Genomic DNA, 21,027 nt, shown 5'->3' with positions numbered 1-21,027 from the left:
AGCACCTGCCAGCACACCTGCCTGCAATGAGAGCAGAGCTGGCACAGCAGAGGGACCAGAAGCCCTTCAAGTTAAAACTTCAGTACAGACAGTTCAGTGTCTGCATGTTTTTTGACATGATACTACACTTACAGAGGTTTCTTTGTTTGTTTTTAATGAGACATGGAAGCTCCTGAGTCACATACCTGGTATTAAAATTGAAGAAGTTTTACACAGCCTCATTTTGGAAGAAGAGGCTGAAAGGCATCTTTCAAGGGATGCTTTTCTTGCTGTTGATCCAAAAAGGGTTCTTCCATGCCAGGAGAAAATGCAAATTATTTCAGATGGAAATCTATTGTTTATTACTCAGGACTGACAACAAAGAGGACTAAACCACCAAAACTCTCTCAGTTTATACAGTGATGAACAGATGCACTGATGCACTTTGCAGTGTCATCCCCAGAGCTCATTTCTGCAATGTCAGAACAAACAGCCTGGCCTTGAGAAGCCAAACTACGGAGAGAGCACCTCAGTTACATACAGAGATGTGGGTTGCTTAAAGGTGTAGGAATTGCACTGTTGGCATCAATCTTTATTGATTTCAAATTAAAATGTCTTGAAAGCCTCCACGTTCAGATTCTAAAGAAGGGCAGTTAGAGTTGAGTCCCAAATGCATAAAATTTTCAACTGAATGTTACATAAATAACAGTTTTCCCCACTGTTTATATTCTTACTCAAATCTAAAAGCCAGCAACCATGAAAAGACAAGAAACTTCTGTAGAGAAACTACACTGACATGGACAACACAAGGACACCACTGACACCAACACTTTCTTTCCACAAGGGAAGATTTTTTTTCTTTTTTAGCATTCACATATAAACTTCAAATCCTGCAAATAAATACCTGTCTCAGAGTGCTTCACAAGCACTCCAAAGAAATCTATCTACAAATAATACATTCAGCTACTCCCTCCTTCTTAACACTTCCAAAAATCATCACCTTTACATGTGTGACCTTTCCTAGCTGGGAAAGGTGAGTGTCAGCTATGGATTTAAGGAGCACTATTGCTTACTGTCTGAGGACACTCCACTGTCAAGTGGCTTCACCAAATAACTGTTCTACAGACAGGAAAAGCTTAAGAGATGTGTGTAGAAGAACCACTGCCACACTGGTTCATGGCCTGCCTATCCAGGGATCACACCATTACTTTGAAAGCAACTCAAGAAGAGTCATCAGAGTAGAGTTTGAACATTGACAGTGGAATTCTGGCCCCCCACATAAATCAGCAGGAGAAATACCAGAATTTCACCCCGACATATAAAACCTTGTAGAGAAATATTAGTAAACAAAGTTTTTTTAAGAGTCAGGAAAAACTTAAAAAAAATCCCCCTCTATGTCATAAAAGCCATTTCAATGTGAAATTTGCAAAATATCACCCTATTTATTCTCTAAGCTTTTCTGGCAACATAAGACTCTACTATAACATATCTGTAGAAATCTGATGATTAAAAAGTAATTTTTCTTAAATGTAGTTACTTAAAACATTTGCCAGTTTGGAAAGTTGAGCTAAAGTCTCTTTACAGAGCAAAACATTGCACACAGTTTTCAACCTTTCACTTCTGACTGCCCCTTTTCACTGAGGGAATGGCACATAGCAGTCTGGGGGGGAGCCAATGCTGCTCACGGGGCTCCGCGTGTTGGACTCGTAGGAATGGGCAGCAATTCCAACCACACCATCATTTTGAGGGGTTTCTCCTTTCAAAAAGTCATCATCTTCATCTTCAGAAATACCCTGCATGAATTTAAAAGGATTGGTGAGAGCAGAAAGATACTGTCAAATCTTAAGACAGAGCTGGAATTCACACTACAATTGTCATGACTAGTTGGGACAGTAACAGAATTAGACGTTCTCTCACTATGAAATATGGGAACTAAATCCATCTAAAGTGGATTTCCCAGTGACATCATCGTGTCCATATTCTGAGAGTGTTCATAAAGCTTTCACAGGGGTCCTTTGCTGCAGAAGAGGGGAAAAGTACTCTCAAGGCAAGAATGGATCAATTCCTAAAGCTTCCAAATTTCAATCACACTTCAGTGTACTCATAATTACTTTAAAAAAAATCCTGCATTTAGAAAAACCTAAACTGCATTTTCATCAGGAAAGATTACCTTTTTAATGGGTTTCTTTAGATTCTCAAGATCTTCAGCACTCAGCTCTTCCCAGAACTGATAAAGAGGGTCAATGGTCTTCTTTGACCTGAGAGAGGAATCAAAACACAGAATAAGTTAATATATTCAGTAGAAGTTATATATATTTCATTTTAATAATACCATATAAAATGGCTGACATTTTGATAGCCTTCTCTAGGGTTTTACAAATTACTCCATTAATCCCTATATAATCCTCAATTAATCCCATGAAAAAATACCTCTATTTTGCTGATGGGTATAAATCACAAAGGTTTGCTTGAGGACTTCTGATACAGTCAGGTCTCCTAACTGGGTATTTTTAATAGCTACACTATGCTCACAAAGAAGCATAATTTTCCTCCCAAAATTTTAAAGATTATAGAAATATTCGTATTAATACTATTAATTTGTTGTTATATGAATATTAATGATTATTAATAATTTATAATTCTAAGTAAGGTCTCCCTTCTGTGGAGACGGATTTTTTAAGAGACTAAAAAAAGCCAGATTGTTTCCCTCTATCATTAAAAATCAAGGTATTTAAAATAAGATGAAGTCTCCAATCAAGAAGTAGCATACTCACAGTGCAAAAAATCAAAACAAAATGACAAAAAAATGACACCACCACTACAGTTCCAACTAAATAAGATTTGGGCTAACAGGATACTTCAGAGGCTGCTTGTAACAAGGAAAAAACAAAAATCACCAAACATATTAACTAGACCCTCCAGGAAACTGGATCCTGTCCTTCTTCACTGCTCTCTGTCACAGCAGGGGAAATTTAAACTCAAACCTTTGACAATCCCTGGTTAAAATATGTAACATGAGAGGTACTGAAGATCAGGGAGGAAAGTGAACTGTAGTGTAAAAACACTAACAGTTTCCTACAGTTTCTATTCCTTATTTCCTACAAGGCAGAAAGAAGTTATTTATTTTTACACAATACCTTTTGAGTATGTAGGGGTCAAAGGGGAAGAAGCTGTCCAGTGGGTTGGTGCAGGTCTGCACAAGGTCACCCCCCGTGCCGCTCCGAACAACCGGGATGAGCTGCCTGTTGTTCCTCTCGATAATGGTGTAGCAGAACACCAACTGGTATTTCCTTTGAAAAAGGTCAGAAAGAAAAGATAAGCACTTCTAGCACACCCAAAGCAAGAATTTCAGGTGGCATTAAAATATGAAGGTAATTTTTAAAAAATATCACTTCCATTTTCCAGCTGATAGGAGGAGTTTTCAAGATAGTCACAAGGTAAGGAGTCTGTTCTCTCTTTCTCTACAATCTTATAAACTTTACTCCAAGTAGCATCACATTGGCTCAAACACAAAGCAATCAGTTTCATAGCACTGCAGGCTTTAATTGAAACTGAACCGGAAATAAACTTACCACACCTGGAACATGGGCAGTGTTATGTCTCAGATAATACTCAATCCTGTGTCTACCAAAGCCCATGTTCTCACTACTGTGCTGATTTTAGACACACACGAAGGTGTGAAGCTGAAACTGAAATAAGTGAGGAGGTACCTGGTAATGGCAGCAAACAAGTTGACAACAGAGGGGATACAAATCTTCAGGGGGTTGAGCTGACACATGACAATGCGCTCGAAATTTAAACTCTGCAGATATGACAGACCTTAAAAACAAGAACAATTGACAAATACAGGTTATATATCATATAAACTGAACTTAATTACTAAGAATGCCCAGTGTGCCAAGCCTGCACCTTGCACACCACAGGGGCACAAGCTGGGGCACTCTCTCCACACGGAGATCTGGCCCAAGGCTTGTGCAGCAGAGAAGTTACTCTAACAACAGCAACCTGTCAGAGATGAGGGATTCTCCAAACACACACACTACACTTGCACGCCCATTAGAGGCACTGACAGAGGCAGAGTCATCAGTACAGATGATTAGCTGAAGCCCATGCTTGTTTTCTACAGCTATCAGCATTGTTTTCAATAGCGGGGAGAAAGATAATTTAGCCTGCTTGCCCAACATGTGTACAAGCCATCTCATTTTATTTATAGCACAACAACACACACTTGCCATCAGATACTTGAAATGCATCCTTTCAAATCTAATATACTCACCTTTCCTTAAGTTTCCATCCAAAAGTTGTTTATGGCGGAAAATAAGTGTATAGAACACTGCCTGACATGTAGAATAAAATGGCCCATGGAGAGCTACATCACAGAAAGCATTAGTTCCTGTATCCTGATTATCAATGTATTTATGCATCCAGTTCACCAGAAGATCCAGACATGCTTTTACTGTGCTATAATGGAGAGGGGAAAAAAAGGAAGTGTAAAAATAGCCCCTGAAATGATGCAGAAAAGATGTTAAACAAGTATGCAAGGATCTCAGTGGTTATAAAACATAAATAAGAATGTCTCATTGTAAAAATGAGATTCTGTTACGAGCTTTCTCCTTCATCTCAACATCAGTGAATCAATCTGCACTGGAAACTGCACTCAGTGAAAGCACAAGATGCCAGAAGAGATCCACCCATGAAGGCACATTGTATGAGAACACACAGTAAACAATAACAATCCTGGGCTACAGGTGGTACAGAGAGAGATGCTTCCCATGTCCAACAGGTAATTCCAACATCAAACTTAACTTCAGTGTTCAAGTCACTGTGCCCACCCCTGAACAGCATAAAAATACAGAATGTGTACATACAAACACACACATTTTCACCCATCTGCTTGACTATTTCAATCCAGCTGTATCAAAATACTAGAACACCTGATTTCCCCATCCCAGCCTACATAAAATGCCTACCACTGGGCATTAAAAATCTCTGCTTCTGAACATGAGATACGCCAGGAATCCATGGCTCTGCCTGAAGTCAAAACAACCAGCCTGTGCTCAGCACTTCTTAGCAAATGAAGCCTTAAACAGCAAGTCATTAAGCCCAGCAATCATTAGTTTGCATCCTGTACATGCAAAACTTTCAAGGAAACTTCCAGACAATACTGAAACAGCACTGCTGAAAGGACAAACAAGATTCTTGATTCAGGCTTACTGACAAAGCAATGGAAATAGAAGACAAACACTGTGAGTGAAGCTCAGCAATCAGCAAAAACTGTTTGGTTCTGCTCATGTATCAAAACAACTTACACAACTGGAATAAATTTAGCTCTTGCCAAGAAGCTGCCAATATAACTCCCAGCAGTCTGCCTGATCACTGAAGGATTGTTTGGATCCTGCAGTTTTTTCCAAAGATGGTCTAAAAATGCCTCAGCCAACCCCTGGAAAAGATACACAGAAATTGTGAGTTGTTATACTGATAACAGTGTTTAAGTAATAAATGGCCACTACTCAATTCCCATAATTTCCATAACCAAACCATTAAAAAAAATCTACCTGTAACTGTAGTAAATAACAATTCCTATACATGATGGAAGAGCACTCATTTCTGTGCCTCTTTCTACACTTAGTTGTAAAACGCAAGGGGAACCAAGTCTAGGAAAGAGTCAGGAATAGATACAGGAGAAGTGTTTAAAAACAAGTGTGATAAGAAAGTAAATATGAAGTGTCTGTTCACAGAGTGTAGTAGCAGAAGTATTTAGGGATATCCAAGGAAAACAGCAGGAAAAATAATTTAGAGAACAAAATTCTTCACCTTAAATGGTTATATTGTGGAACCTTTTGCCACAGAAGTTCATGATGCCAAAAATTTTCTCCTTGAATCTGACCAAATGTTGCCATGGAGGAACATCACTTTGGCTCAGGAAGTTACCAGGCTGCTGGGAAGGCTCAGGGCTCTGCAGCCACACGTGGCACCTGCTGGCTCCATTCTGATGTTCTTCCCAGCTCTGTTCCCCACTGTCAGAGACAGGGCAGCAGCTTCACTGGCCCTTCAGTTACTCTCATGCAAAAACCATGTCTGTTCTCACTTTTATGTGTAAAAGAGGGAACAAAAGTTTCTTGAGATGGGAAAATAAGGGGGAAAAAACAAACGGCAGACATGATTTTCACAGGTAAGAGCTAAAAGGACAGGGTTTTTTAAGAGTTTTGGAATGCTGAAGAAACTTGCTGGAGCACCATGTCTTGGGTGCAGGATTCCAACTGATTTTTGTACAAGAGGTCCACTTTAACCACACTTGCTCAGACTCCATCCTTGTGCAGTTTATGAACAACATGGTGAGTGTAACCACATAAAGAAAAACTTGCCAAGAGGAGTAACAGAGAAGGAAAAGAAAGCAAAGGTACTAATGATCCTGATGTACTTGCTATATTCAGGCTAGAATTCCAGTAGAAAACAACTATTTTATATAAGAAAAGCCAAAACAAGGATGGAGAAATGACAGAAGACACTCCATTTTGAAAACAGCTTTTACTCACCAATTTGAAGCTGCAGATGTAAAACATGAAATACTGCACGTGACACGAGGCATGAGTTGGTAAAATGAGCTTGTCAAAAACAGAAACCAGATCCCGGTACAAGTCCTTGGTGGTGTTGATATTGAGCTTGCCTACACAACAAAGAAACAGCACAAAATGAGACATTCCAGGGGCTTTTTGCCACCCATGTGCTGCAAAAGTGGTATTCATATCTTCCTACACCAGTAAGAAGTATGTAAAGAAACACTGGCAAACTGACTTTTCAACTTATCTGACATCAAAAAAATAGTGAGACCTTGCAGGTCTTCAGTTCCATTGCTTTTTAAAGGTGGTGGATATGAAGGGTATCTGTGTGCACACATGTATAAAACTGGCAGACATGCAGATTTTGCAATACGTTAATTCAGAGAGCCAGAAAAAAAAACACCAACAAATACATCACCTGACTTCTGTGGAGAGGATACAGTAAAATGGCTTCTAAATACTCTGTTTCAAATATACAAATTTAAGGAATTCAAACCCTTAATACACACCAGTGTGAGAGATTTCTTTCATTTTTTTTCCTAACACAAATCCTTGCTGTAGCAATTCCAACTGAGTGACGTGTCTGGTTGTTTTGATCTACTTCCAGTCCTTGTAACATTGAAAGGATCCAATTCTAACACTCAAGTAGAGCAAATGATAAAACACTTATACTCTGTCACAGTTTGGATACAGTGTCATATTTGTGCAATCAGAATGTCTCCAAATGAAGATTAAATGTTTAAGTCATAACTGTACCTCTCTCAGTAGCACTGGGCAGAGGCAGGACTGAGGACTGCAGGCTGCTGATTTCTGCTCTATCTTGCAGCAGCAGAAAGCAAGAACTCCTCTTCTGTGTTTCTTACTTGTCAGCAAAACAACAGATTTGGGTATAGTGCAAGTGTTCTTACCATCCATGTGGCAAACATCTTTAATGTAGGAAAACAGGATGGTCATCAGGATGTCCAGGCGCTCTGCGAGTGGGTGGGCCATTCTCTCACTGCTGCCAGACACAACTGTGCTCCCTTTCCTTTCTTCATCTTCCTCCTGGGAGATAAAATGACACATGCAGCTTTTACAGACACAACAGCAGAGAGACAGCAATCACAGGAAAAGTGAAACTAAATTTATCTTTCGGTGATACACTAAAGTGTCATAATTTTTTAAGAAAAGCAGTATCTAGTTACACAGTATGAGCCAATTTGGGTGAGCTGAGCCAAGCACTGTGAATTCTTTAACCAGGTTTAGGCACAGCTGCTTGTGCTTTTACATAAGGAAATTGATTCACTGCAGGTACACTGGGTATTTACATGAATAAAGTCAACACCTGAGAACACATTAATCATTTCTTATCAGGTCTCAAGAGCTGTGTGCAGAGCAGTAACAACAAAGCAATAATGAATTCCTACAGTTCACAGCCACCTCAGAAGTGAAAATTTTACTAAAAAATAATAAATATTAGAATTTAGGTTGTAGAACAAGATAGCCAACCATGTCAAACAGTCCCTCCTCTGTAGATTTCTCCTCACTACCAGAGTTATTAGCAGTTTCTTCAGCATCTTCAATATCTTGCTGTGGAGTGCTGACCTACAGTTGGAAACAAGAGATTAATTTTTATAAAACTATGACAATAATATGAAACATTTTTATTATTATTTATAAAAAAGAAATGACAACACTAGTAAGTTTTTCACTAGATTTTGCTCTGGACTAATTAAACATTTTAAAAGGAATATGCCATATAGAAATGCACACTCCAAACTGCCTGAAACTTTACCTCCCAAATATAAGCTCTCCCCAGACTGTTACATGCTGAGGTAAAAAGCCTCAATCATTTCCAGTGCTACCCCTCCTGCCTTTTCTAAGACTGTAAATCCTTTTACTTCCTAGAGATGATATGACCAATTAATCCCACGAAGAGAAGCACCTTCTCTGCACATCAGCACCGACCACCACTCAGCAGTTGTTTTGATTCTGGCAGGGAGATTCCTGCAGGGTGTGACAGTGCACACCAGACAGTTCCAGTGGCAACATCTTAGGCCTGAGAATGAAGTGTAAATTTGGCTGGTTTTAATTCATAATCACAAGCACTACTGCAGCAGAGTTTTTGTCAAGTTTAAAACTGAAGTGTATTTCATTTCCTACTCTGTCTTTTAACACCAAGCTTCCATAAAAGGCAACACAAAATAAACTTACATCCAACTTTAGCAGCTTTTCAATAATAAGCTCCAGAATCTGAAGCCTCAAAGTTGGAAGGTACACTGTAACCCTCAGCAGGTTATGCACATAACATTCCTGGAACACAAAATTAATTGGTATCTGTAATAATGTTAACACAAAGTCTAATTTCTGCCAGGGATTTTTAGAAAACAAGTTTCTTCATTTATTACCTAAAGACCTAATAGGTTTGAACAGACTGTATTCAATCTAGAATAAGTTAACATATAAACTAAACATCAACTTTCAATTGGTAAACTGTGTTATCATTAACTACTTAATCTACAATTTTCATGCAATTTTTCCCAACTACCTCTAGAATGTAAATATTCTACAAGAAAAGTTATTTCCGTGGGAGTTTGTCTAACTTTCTGTAGGAAAATTAAGGCTATTTCCCACTGCAGCTAGAACCAGTGAGACCAAACCCATCTTTATTTCAGATTATTATAATACACCAGCAACAATTCTAAATTCCACAGGTTTGCCTCCTCAGAGTCATTTTGCTTATAAATCAAGCAGGTTAACAGACAAGTTTTGTGAGCATGCACAGGCCCACCCATGTACACACAAGTATCTACAAAAGACAACCCTGCAACTTTCAGACAGCCAAGCTGTGAAGTCAGTACATAAAATCAGGTAAAGCCCCACACTGAACTACACCATAGTCCCTTTGTGAATATGCTTTATAACACAGCTTTTAATTACATGAGCACACAGGATTTTTCCACAGGCCATCTGGCTTGTTCAGCACATAAAATGAGTAGAGGCAGTTTAATGAGAAAGCATAAACTGGAAATATTTAAGAACAATGCATGGACCTATTTTATTACACTCCATTCAAGCCTTGCCCTGAAAAACAGTTACACATTTCTTCATGACTTGTTCCTCACTGAGCTGCTGAGTAAGTAAATAGATCTTCTCCAAACACCATCTAAGAGCTATTTCCATCCCATTTTACAGACAGGCAACTGATGCTTAAAGTTATTTGGATTAAAACAACAACAAAATAAACAAACCTAGCAAGATATACAAAGACCTTTGGGGATTTTTCAGCACCTGATGTGTTCAAACACAGCTCCACCTGCACCTGGCTGGAGGAGCAGGGCTCTGCCTTTCTGTAACAGCACATGCCAGCATAACAAGCTGGAACAAGTAAATATAATGACACAAGAGCCATACCCTGACAAAGTTTCCAGCTTGTTTCTCAGCACATGAGCCCTATACCAAAGCTGTACTAAAACACTACTGGCAATTTGGATTTCACCTGTGATGTCATTGCTTCCTGTCTGCTTATCAAATGCCCTGTTCCTCTGAAAAACACCTTCCCCTTTTGATAACAAATGAGACAGGTGTCCTACCGTCTCCTCACTACACAACCCTGAGACTCCTCCTCAGGGGTCCATCGAGTGCACTGAGTAACAAAGCAGTCCTGTGGAAAAGACATGCAGTTATGTCATCAAAGACTTGCATAATGCTTATGCACAGGGAACTTCAGTATGCTTGGACAGCCTTACACTAAACAGGCACAACCACATTTTTATTTATATATATGTAAATACTCTCAAGAATCAGCACTCAATGCCACCAAATCAGTTGTAAGGCTATTTAGTACATTTATACATAATAAGAAAACCAGTGAACAAATCAACAAAAATTTTCACAACTCTTACCAGAGTTCTTTCTGATTTATTAATGAAAGGGAAGTATTCCACAAGTATGGGCATGAGAAACTGTGGTGTCCTGTAATTAAAAAAAAAAGAAAGAAAGATCAAACCCACAAGTTATAGGTTTTTACCATAAGAGTAAATATTGAACTCCAGCACTCTGAAGACATACTGGAATAAGCTTATTTCACATTAATGTTATTTTAAGGTAAGTAATTGTATAAAATAAGGGTTTGCAAGAATCCCTGGACAGATAATAAGTGGCAAACTTTCACTGTGCACTTGTTAGGAGCCACTTCAAATATCACTCTAGAATAAAGAAGAACATAAAATCCTCTACAAATACAACTGTTCCTACTTCCTGTTTTCATTAACTTTCAGCTGCTGATGCCTATGGAAATCTCATGATGTTTGGATACAGCATTCCACTTGTCAGGGAATATTAGGGAAAAACATGTAATGAAACAAGTATTGTAATTCCAATTAAGAAAGGAAAAAAACCCATCAGTTCTCAAGCTTTAAATCTGCAAGACATGGGCATGCAAACCCATGGAATTATATACTTACGAAGGGACATATCTTGCAACAGTTTGCAATGCTCTGTGGCACGTATTGAAGTTTTCAGAAATGTCTAAAGGAAGAAAGAAAGAGGTATTCTTATGCATTTGGTTACAGAAAATTAAATCAGAAACCAGTAAAAAGAGTTCATACCAACTAAACAATTGAAAGATTCCCAAGGAAACCACATTTGCCAAAATGTTATTTTGGGAAGGGTGCACATTGAGGTAAATGAAATGGAAACCACACAACTCATAACTTTTCTTAAGCTTTGAAACAAATTAGACTAGGAATGTTTTCCCATGCATTCTATTCCTACAGATGCTGCACAAACAGGAGTATTTTGAAAATCACAAGGAGTGGGTCAGCACACAATTGCTTTGTGTACAAGAAAGTCTTTGACTTGGGTATTTAAGGATGTGCAGTTTAAGGTTTTACTTGAACAGTTGAATTAATTATGTAAAAAAGAAGCAACATGCACTGTACACTTCTGCAGTAAAGGTACTACAGCAGCAGATATAAGCCATGTTTCTGGATACTCACTTTCATCATCATCATCAGAGTCTGAAATATCCACATCATCTTCTCTGATGGTTATTCGAGCTAGCAAAAAGTGAGATTATTGTATCAGAATTGTGTAAATCTTACAGGTAACAGGTTCAATGTAAACATACTGGACAACAGCCCTCATCAGGACAAAAGCATCAGTTAATGAATTGTCATGCATTGTACTTATACAGGATTTATCTGGGGAAGACATTTTGATAAGCAAACAAAGAGGAGTAGAAGCAACTCACGGGGGACAAACTGTGACACAATCATGCGGAGGCACGGCCTGAGATGGACAGTCTGTGCTGACACCAGATTGCCAAGAAAACCCAGATATTCTTCCACTACCTCTCGGCTCCTCCTCAACCATGGCAGCTTCTGACAGGAAGCAAAGAGCAAGATGTCAGAGAAAGATGTCCTGAGTACTAAACTCTTAATCTTTCCATGGAACAAACTGATATTTACCAGCAAAATGTTGACCAGTTGTTCAAGCTCTTTGGTCAAATACGCAACAGAGGTTCGAAATTCATGGAGCCAATTAATGATCTGGGCATCCTTTAAATAGGAAAAAAATAGATAACTATTACAATAAGCAGTACTACCTACTAGTAAAAAGCAACAAAATCCTTAAAAGTCAAATATTAAGACTGCAAATAGAAATTGTTTTCACATTAACATGCAAGGAATTCTTTTAAGTTTGTGTCCTCGCCAAAAGAAGTTTCTGAATGCAATAGGTGCAAAGTGACTCCTAAACCAGCCTGCCTGGAAGGCTCCAGCTGCAGACTGAGCAAGGCTCACTCACTCACACAGAACATAGTTAAAAGAAATGGCACTCAATCTTCATTTTTTTCCCCCTCTAGTTTAAGCAGAAGGGACATTCAAGTCTTGAAAGATGATACTGAAACAGCAACAAATCCACTGATTTTGCCTGTATGCTCCAAAACCCTGCTAAAAACAGTGTTCTACAAAATGTCCTCTTAAAGAGAAAAGTGTGGTGCTTCCTGCAGCACTCTGCTCACTGCTTTGTGGTTTAATTAAAAGGGGAAAAAAAAAGGACAGCAAATGTGGTGGGTACAAGCAGCTGTACAGACAGGCTGTGAAACTATTTCTGGGTATACTACTAAATGCCTATGTATGCTACTGCCTAATTAAGCAAGTTTTTAGGGAGAACAGAAGGTAAGATTTGGTGCAACTTAAGGTTATAGTTACAAACCACAGTTTGATCTACAGAAGTATATCTAAAATCAAGCATCAGTGCCTGAGAAAGATGGTATCTGGAACAGACTCAAAGGTTTCTCCCTCTAGAGCAAAGAGTCAGTAAGCATGAGACACCATTTATGAGATCCTGCATATATGTATGTGTATAAACAGACAATTGCTTTTTTTTTAAGAGTTTTAATTCTGAAAGTTTCCACAAGGCAAAAAGCTATTACGTGCAACTAAATGTTTAAAGCAAAAGATTTGTGTAAGCACCAGAGCGACTCTGATGATTACATTCAGATTTTAAATCATCAGACTCCTGACTACCAAAGCTCTTACCTTTATGTCTGGATCTGACAGCTGATGCTTTAACAACTCAAAATCTGTGGTATCACCCTAGCAGGGGAAACAAAAATATGTAAATATTCGAGTTTTTCTCCAGCAATACATACCAATTTCATGAACGTATCTGAAAAACTATTACTGCTGAACTGGTACATCAAGAACACAAGGGAGACGGCTCAGGGGAGGCTGAGGCAGCAGTAACAGGGTGCTGAAAGACACCCGAGCGCTGGCTCCCGTCCAGCAGCAATCCCTGCACGCACAGCTGGGATCCCTTCGGCATAAGCCAGGCTCTACATCCACCCAGGCTGACTCACGGGGGAAATCCTTTCACTGCATCCAGCTTTTTTCCCTAAGTCTTCAGACACGGTCCTGTGCAAGATGAAACGAGTCTTCTCCTCGAGTGACCCCCCAGGACCCGGGGGGACGCAGCGGAGGCACCGGCGGAGCCGCGCTCACCTTCTCGTACTTGAGCAGGATGTCGCTAAGGGTGCCCCCGAACCGCACCGTCTTCCTGGGCGGGGAGCTGATGAACTCGTCCGCTCCCAGCATGGCCATGGCCCCGCGCCTGCGGGACGGGGAGCGGCGTGAGCACCGCCCGGGAGCGCCCCCGTCCCCGTCCGCGGCAGGAGGAGCCGTTCGCCCCCTTCCCGAGGGTCCCCCCGCGCTGTCCCCCCTTGCCTTGCGGTGGCGATGCCCCACCGCTACCGCGGCCCGCGGCGCCGCGCCCCGCACAGCCCGCGCAACCCGCGCCGCCACATGTCCCCCACCGGGCGGAAAGGGAGAGCGGCGCGGCGGAAACGGGGAGCGCTCCGCCCTCCGCACATCCTCCAGAGCCTGCCCTCGAAGCGCTCCGCCCTCCGCACATCATTCAGAGCCGGCACACGGAGTGCTCCACCCTCTGCATATCACCCAGAGCCTGCCCTCGGAGCGCTCCACCCTCTGCACATCATCCAGAGCCGGCACACGGAGTGCTCCACCCTCTGCATATCACCCAGAGCCGGCGCTCGGAGCGCTCCGCCCTCTGCACATCATCCAGAGCCGGCACTCGGAGCGGCTCCCTCGAGCGGCGAAACGCGGAGCGGCTCCATGCAGAGCAAGCACCGAAAGCCGTCACATGGAGCGCTCCGCCCCTCGCACCACTGAGAGCGGCTCCAGCCGAGAGGGAGCGCAGGGACGGGGCGGCCGCGGCTCTGCCTCCGCCCGCTCTGGTGTGGGCACACCGAGCGAGCCAGGGCATGAGCTAACACAAGGGTGAACCCAAATACGTGTCTTGCCTTTTACACAGCTGTTTACTTGCTGAATTTTACATCTTGCCTCGGCAACTCGCTTCCTGTTTGTCACCCTGAAGCTGTATCCCGATTGCTCTTTTTAAGCCTCCTCAAGCACAGAGTTAAAGGGGTCCGTCCACGTTTGCAGATGCACCTTATAACTCTTGCAACTCTGCCACCAGCTCCCTCTTGAGAGCGTGGGGGATCTACAAAGTGGATGTTCATCTGGGGACCCCATTTTTTCAGCGCCTCCTTTCTCGGTGTCTGAGCGGGGTGGCACTGCTGGAACAGCTGAGCGGGTCCGGAGTAGGCACTTTCCGCGCCGATGTGCGGGGATGGAGCGGGGCAGGAGTCGCGGGAAGCTCCGCAGACGGCACCGCTCGGGGTTTATCGCTGACTCCCGGAGGGAGCGGTGTTGCTCCCAGCGTCCCGGAGTGTGGGACGTGACCCCAGCGCCGGAGGGTAACAGGGAAGAGGAATCCCAGTTTATCCACAACGCCACGGTGGAGCGATCCGAACCCGAGTTCAGGCACAAGCGAGCGCTCCCTGACCCCGCGAGCAGCTGCCCGGAGCGGTGACAGCAGAGGTGACACCAAGGGCATGGCCAGCCAGGACACGCAGGGTTTTCAACTCAAAACTAGCACTGCAAGTCGGATAAACTAAATTACCCAAACAACTTACTTGAGATTAAAGAAGGCTAAGAATTTGCTCTAAACAAAGCAGAATGACCTTTGGAGGCAATTATGCATTTGCTAGAACAGAGAGGCACAGGAACTTTAATCGAAATTTGTGGATGCTTTCATCCTCTCCTTGTAGGCTAGGTCTATTTTCCTCTCAAAGCATTGTGTACACACACATAAATACTACTGTTAGGGCAACCTGGATAAGTATAAACAGGGACATGCATTTCCTCTGTAGTTCTTCAGTAATGCCCAATCTGCTCAAAATTTACTTTGTTTGAATATATGACATTTACTTCACCAATTCGTACAAACTAGTTCCAGTGACATGTGACACTATTTGACCTTAGCCCTCTCAACCAGCTAAACACTTTGGCTTATTCTTTACACAAACTGCTTCTGTAATAATCACCTCCTCTCCAGGAACTCTCACTACCAGAAGTCACACCAGACAGATTTTAGTAGTTACTAATAATTTAATCTCTCCCCGATGATGTTCCTATTTCAGCAGACAACATATACCACATGAAAACTATCTTTAGATGCAGTCCTCAGTTAAAGAGTTTAATAAGCATTTAATCCATCTACATAGTTAGAAGTTAGGAAGTTGGTGTTTTTCCTTTAGTGCAATAAAATACACTATTTTGAGCTAGTTTTAAGGATTAATCAAATACAAAAGGCTCTTGCATTCACACTCCAGGAACTAGAGTTTGATTCTTTGTGATTTTGGCTATGCATAGAACTGTCCTCAATGCCTAAATGAATTCTAGTTTTAGCTGTACACCTCTGTGTTGACACTACAGCAAGCAGTTCTAAACATGTACAAGTGTTCCAGTCAGGAATGTAAAAGTTCTTTGAATGGACTTTGTGCTGCTTCCACCTACAGCTGATAAGGATATCATGAGACTATAAAATAGTGTTAAATATTTGTTAATGTTTAACAATTACTCTGTTGTCAGACTCTATTTAGTATTAGCCTTCCTTGTTTAAAAGGCAAATTGATCGCATGAAAGAGTAACTGCTTTACATTTTCAAAAGAAAATAGTTACAATACTTACAATAGGTATCATTGCTCCACAGCAATTACTTCCTTTCTCATTGTTTAGACACACCGTCCCAGTAACATTCTGGTGCTTCTCTATGCTTAACATTCTCCTTAAGTGATAGATCAGCTCCTGTATTTCATTTTTAAAACATACATACTGCTTATAGTAGCAAACGTTTGAATTCCACACAATTTTTGAATGAAGTTGCAGCAACATGCTGGCTACCATCTTATGCAACAATCATTAAGCATTGGCTCTGGATTTAAGACTAATTACATTGCAATGTACAATGAATGCAAAGCCCTGCTCAATTCACTCTGGTAATTATGATTGCAACACTCAAATCAGAAAAAAATTGCTTTGCACCAGACTAAGTATGTGAATGGCTGCACACAAAGGCTTGGTTTAACTTAGAGCTGCTACTAATCATTCCACTTATTAAACACTGTATCTCAGAGTTCCCTTTACAACTGAAACCATGGGGAATCAGAAAAATCAGTTCTCTCTCTCCAGAACAAATAAATGAAAAAAAAAATTCTTGCAAGCAAAAATTGATCTCCAGATTTTAAGGGAGGAGCTTGTTTGCTTTGGTTGTTAATCAGAGCATTGTAGCACCACAATGTCGTCACACTGCAGTTCCATCAAAAGGAGGAAACAATTGCACACGCCTCCTAAAAACTGCAGTACAGAAGAAATCTCATTGCAGAACTTCCAATTTAGCATTCTTCTAAATTTGTTAAAAGTCTGAGAGCATTTGGAAAGCATTTAAGAAGAGAAAAGAAGTCATAGAAAAGAAGTCACTTCAGTAATTTACAATAAAACATTGAAAGACACTTCAAGAGTTCACAAGGAAGTACAGGCACAGTGTTCTTAGTACCTATTTCCTTAACTCCACCTCTAGTACTCAGTAGGTGTGGCATAAAACCAACTGTACATTGAAATTTTAAGACCTACAAGTAGTTGTTGATGTTGGGCTCAGACTCGTAGTTCAAAAACAGAGGAACTCGTGAGGAATTTCTCCACACAAGAATTTTAGGTATCATTAACATAAGTCTTTTTCCGGGTACTGTTTGTTGATATTTTATAAAGCCTCAGAGTGTTTGTTTATCAACAGGGTTTCTTTTGGTCATATCCCCTCCCCTGAATGCTTCAGCATCAGGAAAATAATTCCCAATATCAGTGAACTAAAAATGCCTCTTGCAAGAGTCACCACACTATATTGTTTGCAACTACAAAAACCATACTGGTGTGCAACATCATTGGTTTCACTTGCTCCACTTATAAAATCTCAAGTTCCAGGTTATTCCAAAATAACAATGACACTTAACAAGAGGCACTGTAAATTGTATACTTACACTATAAACAATTTCTACTACACTTGCAGCTTTGCATCAAGAGTTTAATTTAGATATTTTAAAAGCACCCTTACAAACAAAAGTATTGCACTGGCATTATAAAAATTCACAGTAAGTTTAACTTCCAGACCTTGGTAAAACAGTGCAAGAGCTTTTCATTGTGCAAGAGCTTTTCATCCAAACCTTCCAGGTTATTAAAAATAATAATAATTTAAAAACTCATCTGTATGACAAGCTGCAGTGATTTCTCTGTGAATTGTGTTCGATTCTTTTTCAGTCTCACATCTTGAAGAGATTTTGTGTTTGGTTTTGGAGTTTTTCCCACCATTTCAAAGTGTATCCAATCCAACACTGAAATAGGTGTGTTTGGCAGAGATGTGGCTCCATGTGTCCATTTTATACAGAGTCCACAATGCTTGCAGAGATTATTCCACAATGAGAGAATCCTATTGCTTTGAGTAGGGAATCCTCTTTCCGTAATTTGCAGCACTTCCCCTGCTTTTTGAGGCAGTAACTTCATTAGGTGTGTCTTCAACAGACTCTGAAGATAACAGAGAAAGAAAAGGTTACTCAAAAATAGTCATATAAAACTCTAAACTGTTATTTGAGATCCATCTTATAAGTATTTTCCTCATGTTTAACAGGCAATTGGGACCCAAATGAAAGATCCAGCAAGTCAACAGCCCATCTCCAATAGCACCTGAAATCTCTTTTCAGGCTCAAGAAATCTAATCTACTTGTTCTTCCTTTAGTGAAAATGTTCCACATCTTGAGAATTCTCACTTTTCTCATTAATTTTTACTATATAATTTTTAAGATGGGAAATCAGAACAGAATGCAATATTCAAACTTCCAAAAGTTATTAACGGAAGATTTTCTAAGGGCCAGTCTGGTGAGGGGTTTTATTGTTGGTTTTGTGGTGTTGGGGTTTTTTGGAGGGGTTGGTGGTTTTTGAGGAGGGGGCTGTTCTTTTTTTTTTTCTTCATGTGTGTGTGTGTGTGTGTGTGGTGCTGGTGTTTTTTCCTTTCTCTCTCCTGACAATATCTGCCCAAACACGTTTAACCCGTTTGGTTAAGTTCATATCTCCAGATGGGGAGAGGATTTGGTCTATCAGTATGGAATGATCTGATTCAGACAGTTGTTTATGAGAAGATATAAAGTACTTCAGATGAACTTACTTCAAAAAGAAACTCTCAGTTAACTTTGGAGGTGCAACCACTGTTGTCCTTTATTCTACCTTGAAAGTAAAATCATAGAGTTTTATGTTACAATGTGTAACATAACTCTTATACACTCCCTCTGTTTTGGTTCCTTCTGAATTACCATTACTAATCCAATTGTACTGAAGATTGTTTGCTGTAACATGAGAAGCTGTATTTACTTGGGATAACTTGTACTAAAGCACTATATAGGAAATAATATACCTAATTAGGACCAGGAGTAAGACTTAAAATATTTTAAAATAATGGACAACTCAAGACTTGCAGTTGCCATGATTTTTACATGAAAAAGGTCATTTACAAATGTAATTTCTTCCCTGCAAATATGGATCTCTGCCACCCCTAGACTCACTTTAAAAAAAAAGAAAGTCTGAAAAGAGAATGATTAATTTTCAACAGCCTGTTTTCTAATTGCAGATGTAGTTAATAATAAACTAGTGAGTAGTATCAAGTCTTTTGAAAGTTGTGTTGCTGCTGCTCTTCTCTGCCTCCTACAAGTTTTCTATTAAGCAATTCTTATCTATACTCAATCTCCTTACTTTTAAAACTTCCTCTCAGGAAAAATTTTGTGGATTTCATGAAGGAAGACGATTTCCAAATGAACTTTTCTGTAAACCATGAGAGTAGCTCCAGAATTTAGTTTCAGGGACAGACAAAAAAGCTGGTCTTGTATGCAGTCAATCAGAACAGCAAGATGTTCAGAAGCCTTGAAAAATTCAAGCACTTAGTGCAAAACTGTATTTACAGTTCCTTTGATAAAGGATTTTACATAGTGAAGTGAAAATTTGAGGGTTCCCCCCATACACATTTTCAAGGAATTACACGTGGTTTTCTTCCTAAATGAACATGCCATGTAAATGGAAAAACTAAGGATGTTTTGAAAGGCTTGATGATCTTCAGCTGTGCTTTGAAATGGTACTTAGACACTTTCTTTGTACATTGGATATTTTCACATCTTTTCCAGATGTCTGAGGTTCATTCAAGACAGGTAGTTTAACTAATGATTGCATTTACGAGTTTCAACCCATTAGCTAGAACTCTGCCCCCAAGTTAAATACAAGTCAGCACTTCACCGTTCTTGTTGAAGAAGGCAGCAGTCCGTGGTGCTAAAGAGGGGGTTCCCCTCACAAGAGCTCCTGTGGTTAACGGCTGTTCACTACCCCCCATTTATTTCTGGGAGCATTAAGTTACTGTCAGGACCAGTTCAGCACCAGAAGCGTTCTGTGCTGTGCTCTGACACAAAACTCCATCACGCCCACCGTGCTCTGCTCCAGCTCCTCTCCCGTCCTTAGACGGCTCCAGGAAGCGCCTTGCCTGCCGGAGCACATTCGGGCCATCCTTCTCCCTCAGCTTCTATTACCGCCGGAGCTGAGAAAGATTCCCCACCACCTTTACTTTAAGAAGCGCCAGCTGCGAGCAGATGGTTTAACACAGCAAGTTTAACTCGAACCTCAGGCAGGAGAGCTTTGCCGACTTCTGGCCAAACTCACGGCTCCCCCTCGCCCCAGGTTGCCCTGCGCTGGTGCCCCCGCGGTCTCTCACCTGTCGGGCTCGGCGGGGCGGCACCGGGGGGGCGGCTGCAGCTCCATCTCTCCGGGGCAGTCCCGGGGCGGCTGCAGCCCCGTCTCTGCGGGCCGGGCGGGCCCGAGCGCGGACGTGAGGCGCAGGCTGAGCCCCTGCACCAGCCGCCGCAGCAGCGTGTCCCCGCGGCCCTTGGGCGCCGCCAGCCCCACGTCGTCCCGCAGCTCCTCGGGCGGCACCTCCAGGTTGCCCGCGTACCAGAACACCCACCAGACGAGGCTGAGGAAGATGCCGATGCCGCCCGCGTAGATGAGCAGGTCGGAGAAGAACACGTCGGCGAACACCCCGGCCAGCAGCACCGCCAGCCCCAGCGCGTCGAATGCCAGTGCCAGCCAGAAGGCGGCCACGCAGCGGCCCAGCCCGCCCGGGGCCGCCATCGGCAGCGGCGCCGCCGCCTCGGGCCGCCCGCACCTGAGCGGAGGCGGCAGCGGCGGGAGGGCGGCGCCTACCTGCGGGCACCTCCGGGCCGAGGCCACCGCACCTGCGGGCACCTCCGGGACAGGTCCCCCCGCACCTGTGGGCACCTCCAGGACACGCCCCCCGCACCTGCGGGCACCTCCGGGCCACGCCCCCGTACCTGCGGGCACCTTCAGGCCACGCCCCCCCGAAGGCACCTCAGTTCCCGTCCCGACAAGGCGAGAAACGCGATCCTCTCGGGCGGCCCCGCGGTGGGTGCTGGAGGTGCCCAGGGGCATTCCGGGGCATCCCTGGGAAGGTCTGGTCGCTGCCGCCTCCTGCGCAGCGAGATGGGCACGGCCCGACCCACTCAGCTGTTCCAGCAGTGCCACCTCGCTCAGACACCCAGAAA

The 21,027-nt window shown here is 42.1% G+C and overlaps 2 protein-coding genes across 3 annotated transcripts; both read right to left on the bottom strand.

Annotated features, from left to right (window-relative positions):
• Positions 1–542: 542 nt before the first annotated feature.
• Positions 543–13,870, bottom strand: RRN3 (RRN3 homolog, RNA polymerase I transcription factor). 2 transcript variants are annotated; one of them, XM_071571542.1, is made up of 18 exons: positions 13,748–13,870; positions 13,526–13,634; positions 13,064–13,120; positions 11,990–12,079; positions 11,773–11,902; positions 11,519–11,578; positions 10,985–11,048; positions 10,424–10,493; positions 8,733–8,831; positions 8,028–8,123; positions 7,448–7,583; positions 6,516–6,646; positions 5,289–5,419; positions 4,256–4,440; positions 3,690–3,798; positions 3,117–3,269; positions 2,150–2,237; positions 543–1,772 (listed from the first exon to the last, which is right to left on the bottom strand). In XM_071571542.1, the coding sequence occupies exons 2-18, from the start codon at positions 13,622–13,624 to the stop codon at positions 1,614–1,616; spliced, it is 1,857 nt and encodes a 618-aa protein (XP_071427643.1). In that variant the 5' UTR covers positions 13,625–13,634; positions 13,748–13,870; the 3' UTR covers positions 543–1,613. The 2 variants fall into 2 exon arrangements, with proteins under 2 accessions (XP_071427643.1, XP_071427642.1); XM_071571541.1 differs by lacking the exon at positions 13,748–13,870 and having other exon boundaries at positions 13,526–13,736.
• A 1,252-nt stretch (positions 13,871–15,122) lies between these two features.
• On the bottom strand, positions 15,123–20,748 carry LOC139679632 (transmembrane protein 238-like). The gene is made up of 2 exons (XM_071571548.1): positions 20,181–20,748; positions 15,123–17,959 (listed from the first exon to the last, which is right to left on the bottom strand). Exons 1-2 carry the CDS (start codon positions 20,594–20,596, stop codon positions 17,950–17,952), a joined length of 426 nt encoding a protein of 141 aa, XP_071427649.1. The 5' UTR covers positions 20,597–20,748; the 3' UTR covers positions 15,123–17,949.
• Between the last annotated feature and the right edge of the window lie 279 nt (positions 20,749–21,027).

Source organism: Pithys albifrons, chromosome 16, assembly GCF_047495875.1.
Source record: "Pithys albifrons albifrons isolate INPA30051 chromosome 16, PitAlb_v1, whole genome shotgun sequence".
Taxonomy (NCBI): Eukaryota; Metazoa; Chordata; class Aves; order Passeriformes; family Thamnophilidae; genus Pithys; species Pithys albifrons.
The sequence above is the reverse complement of the archived record's forward strand: the minus strand, read 5'-3'. Positions and strand labels throughout refer to the sequence as shown.

Excerpts from the sequence above, each read along its gene's own strand:
- RRN3 (XM_071571542.1), bottom strand. The coding sequence starts at position 13,624 with ATGGCCATGCTGGGAGCGGACGAGTTCATCAGCTCCCCGCCCAGGAAG. Across the intron at positions 10,494-10,984 it reads GTTGCAAGATATGTCCCTTC|GACACCACAGTTTCTCATGC; the intron begins GTAAGTATATAA and ends TTTTAATTACAG. Across the intron at positions 5,420-6,515 it reads ACATCTGCAGCTTCAAATTG|GGGTTGGCTGAGGCATTTTT; the intron begins GTGAGTAAAAGC and ends TATCTTTTCCAG.
- LOC139679632 (XM_071571548.1), bottom strand. The coding sequence starts at position 20,596 with ATGGCGGCCCCGGGCGGGCTGGGCCGCTGCGTGGCCGCCTTCTGGCTG.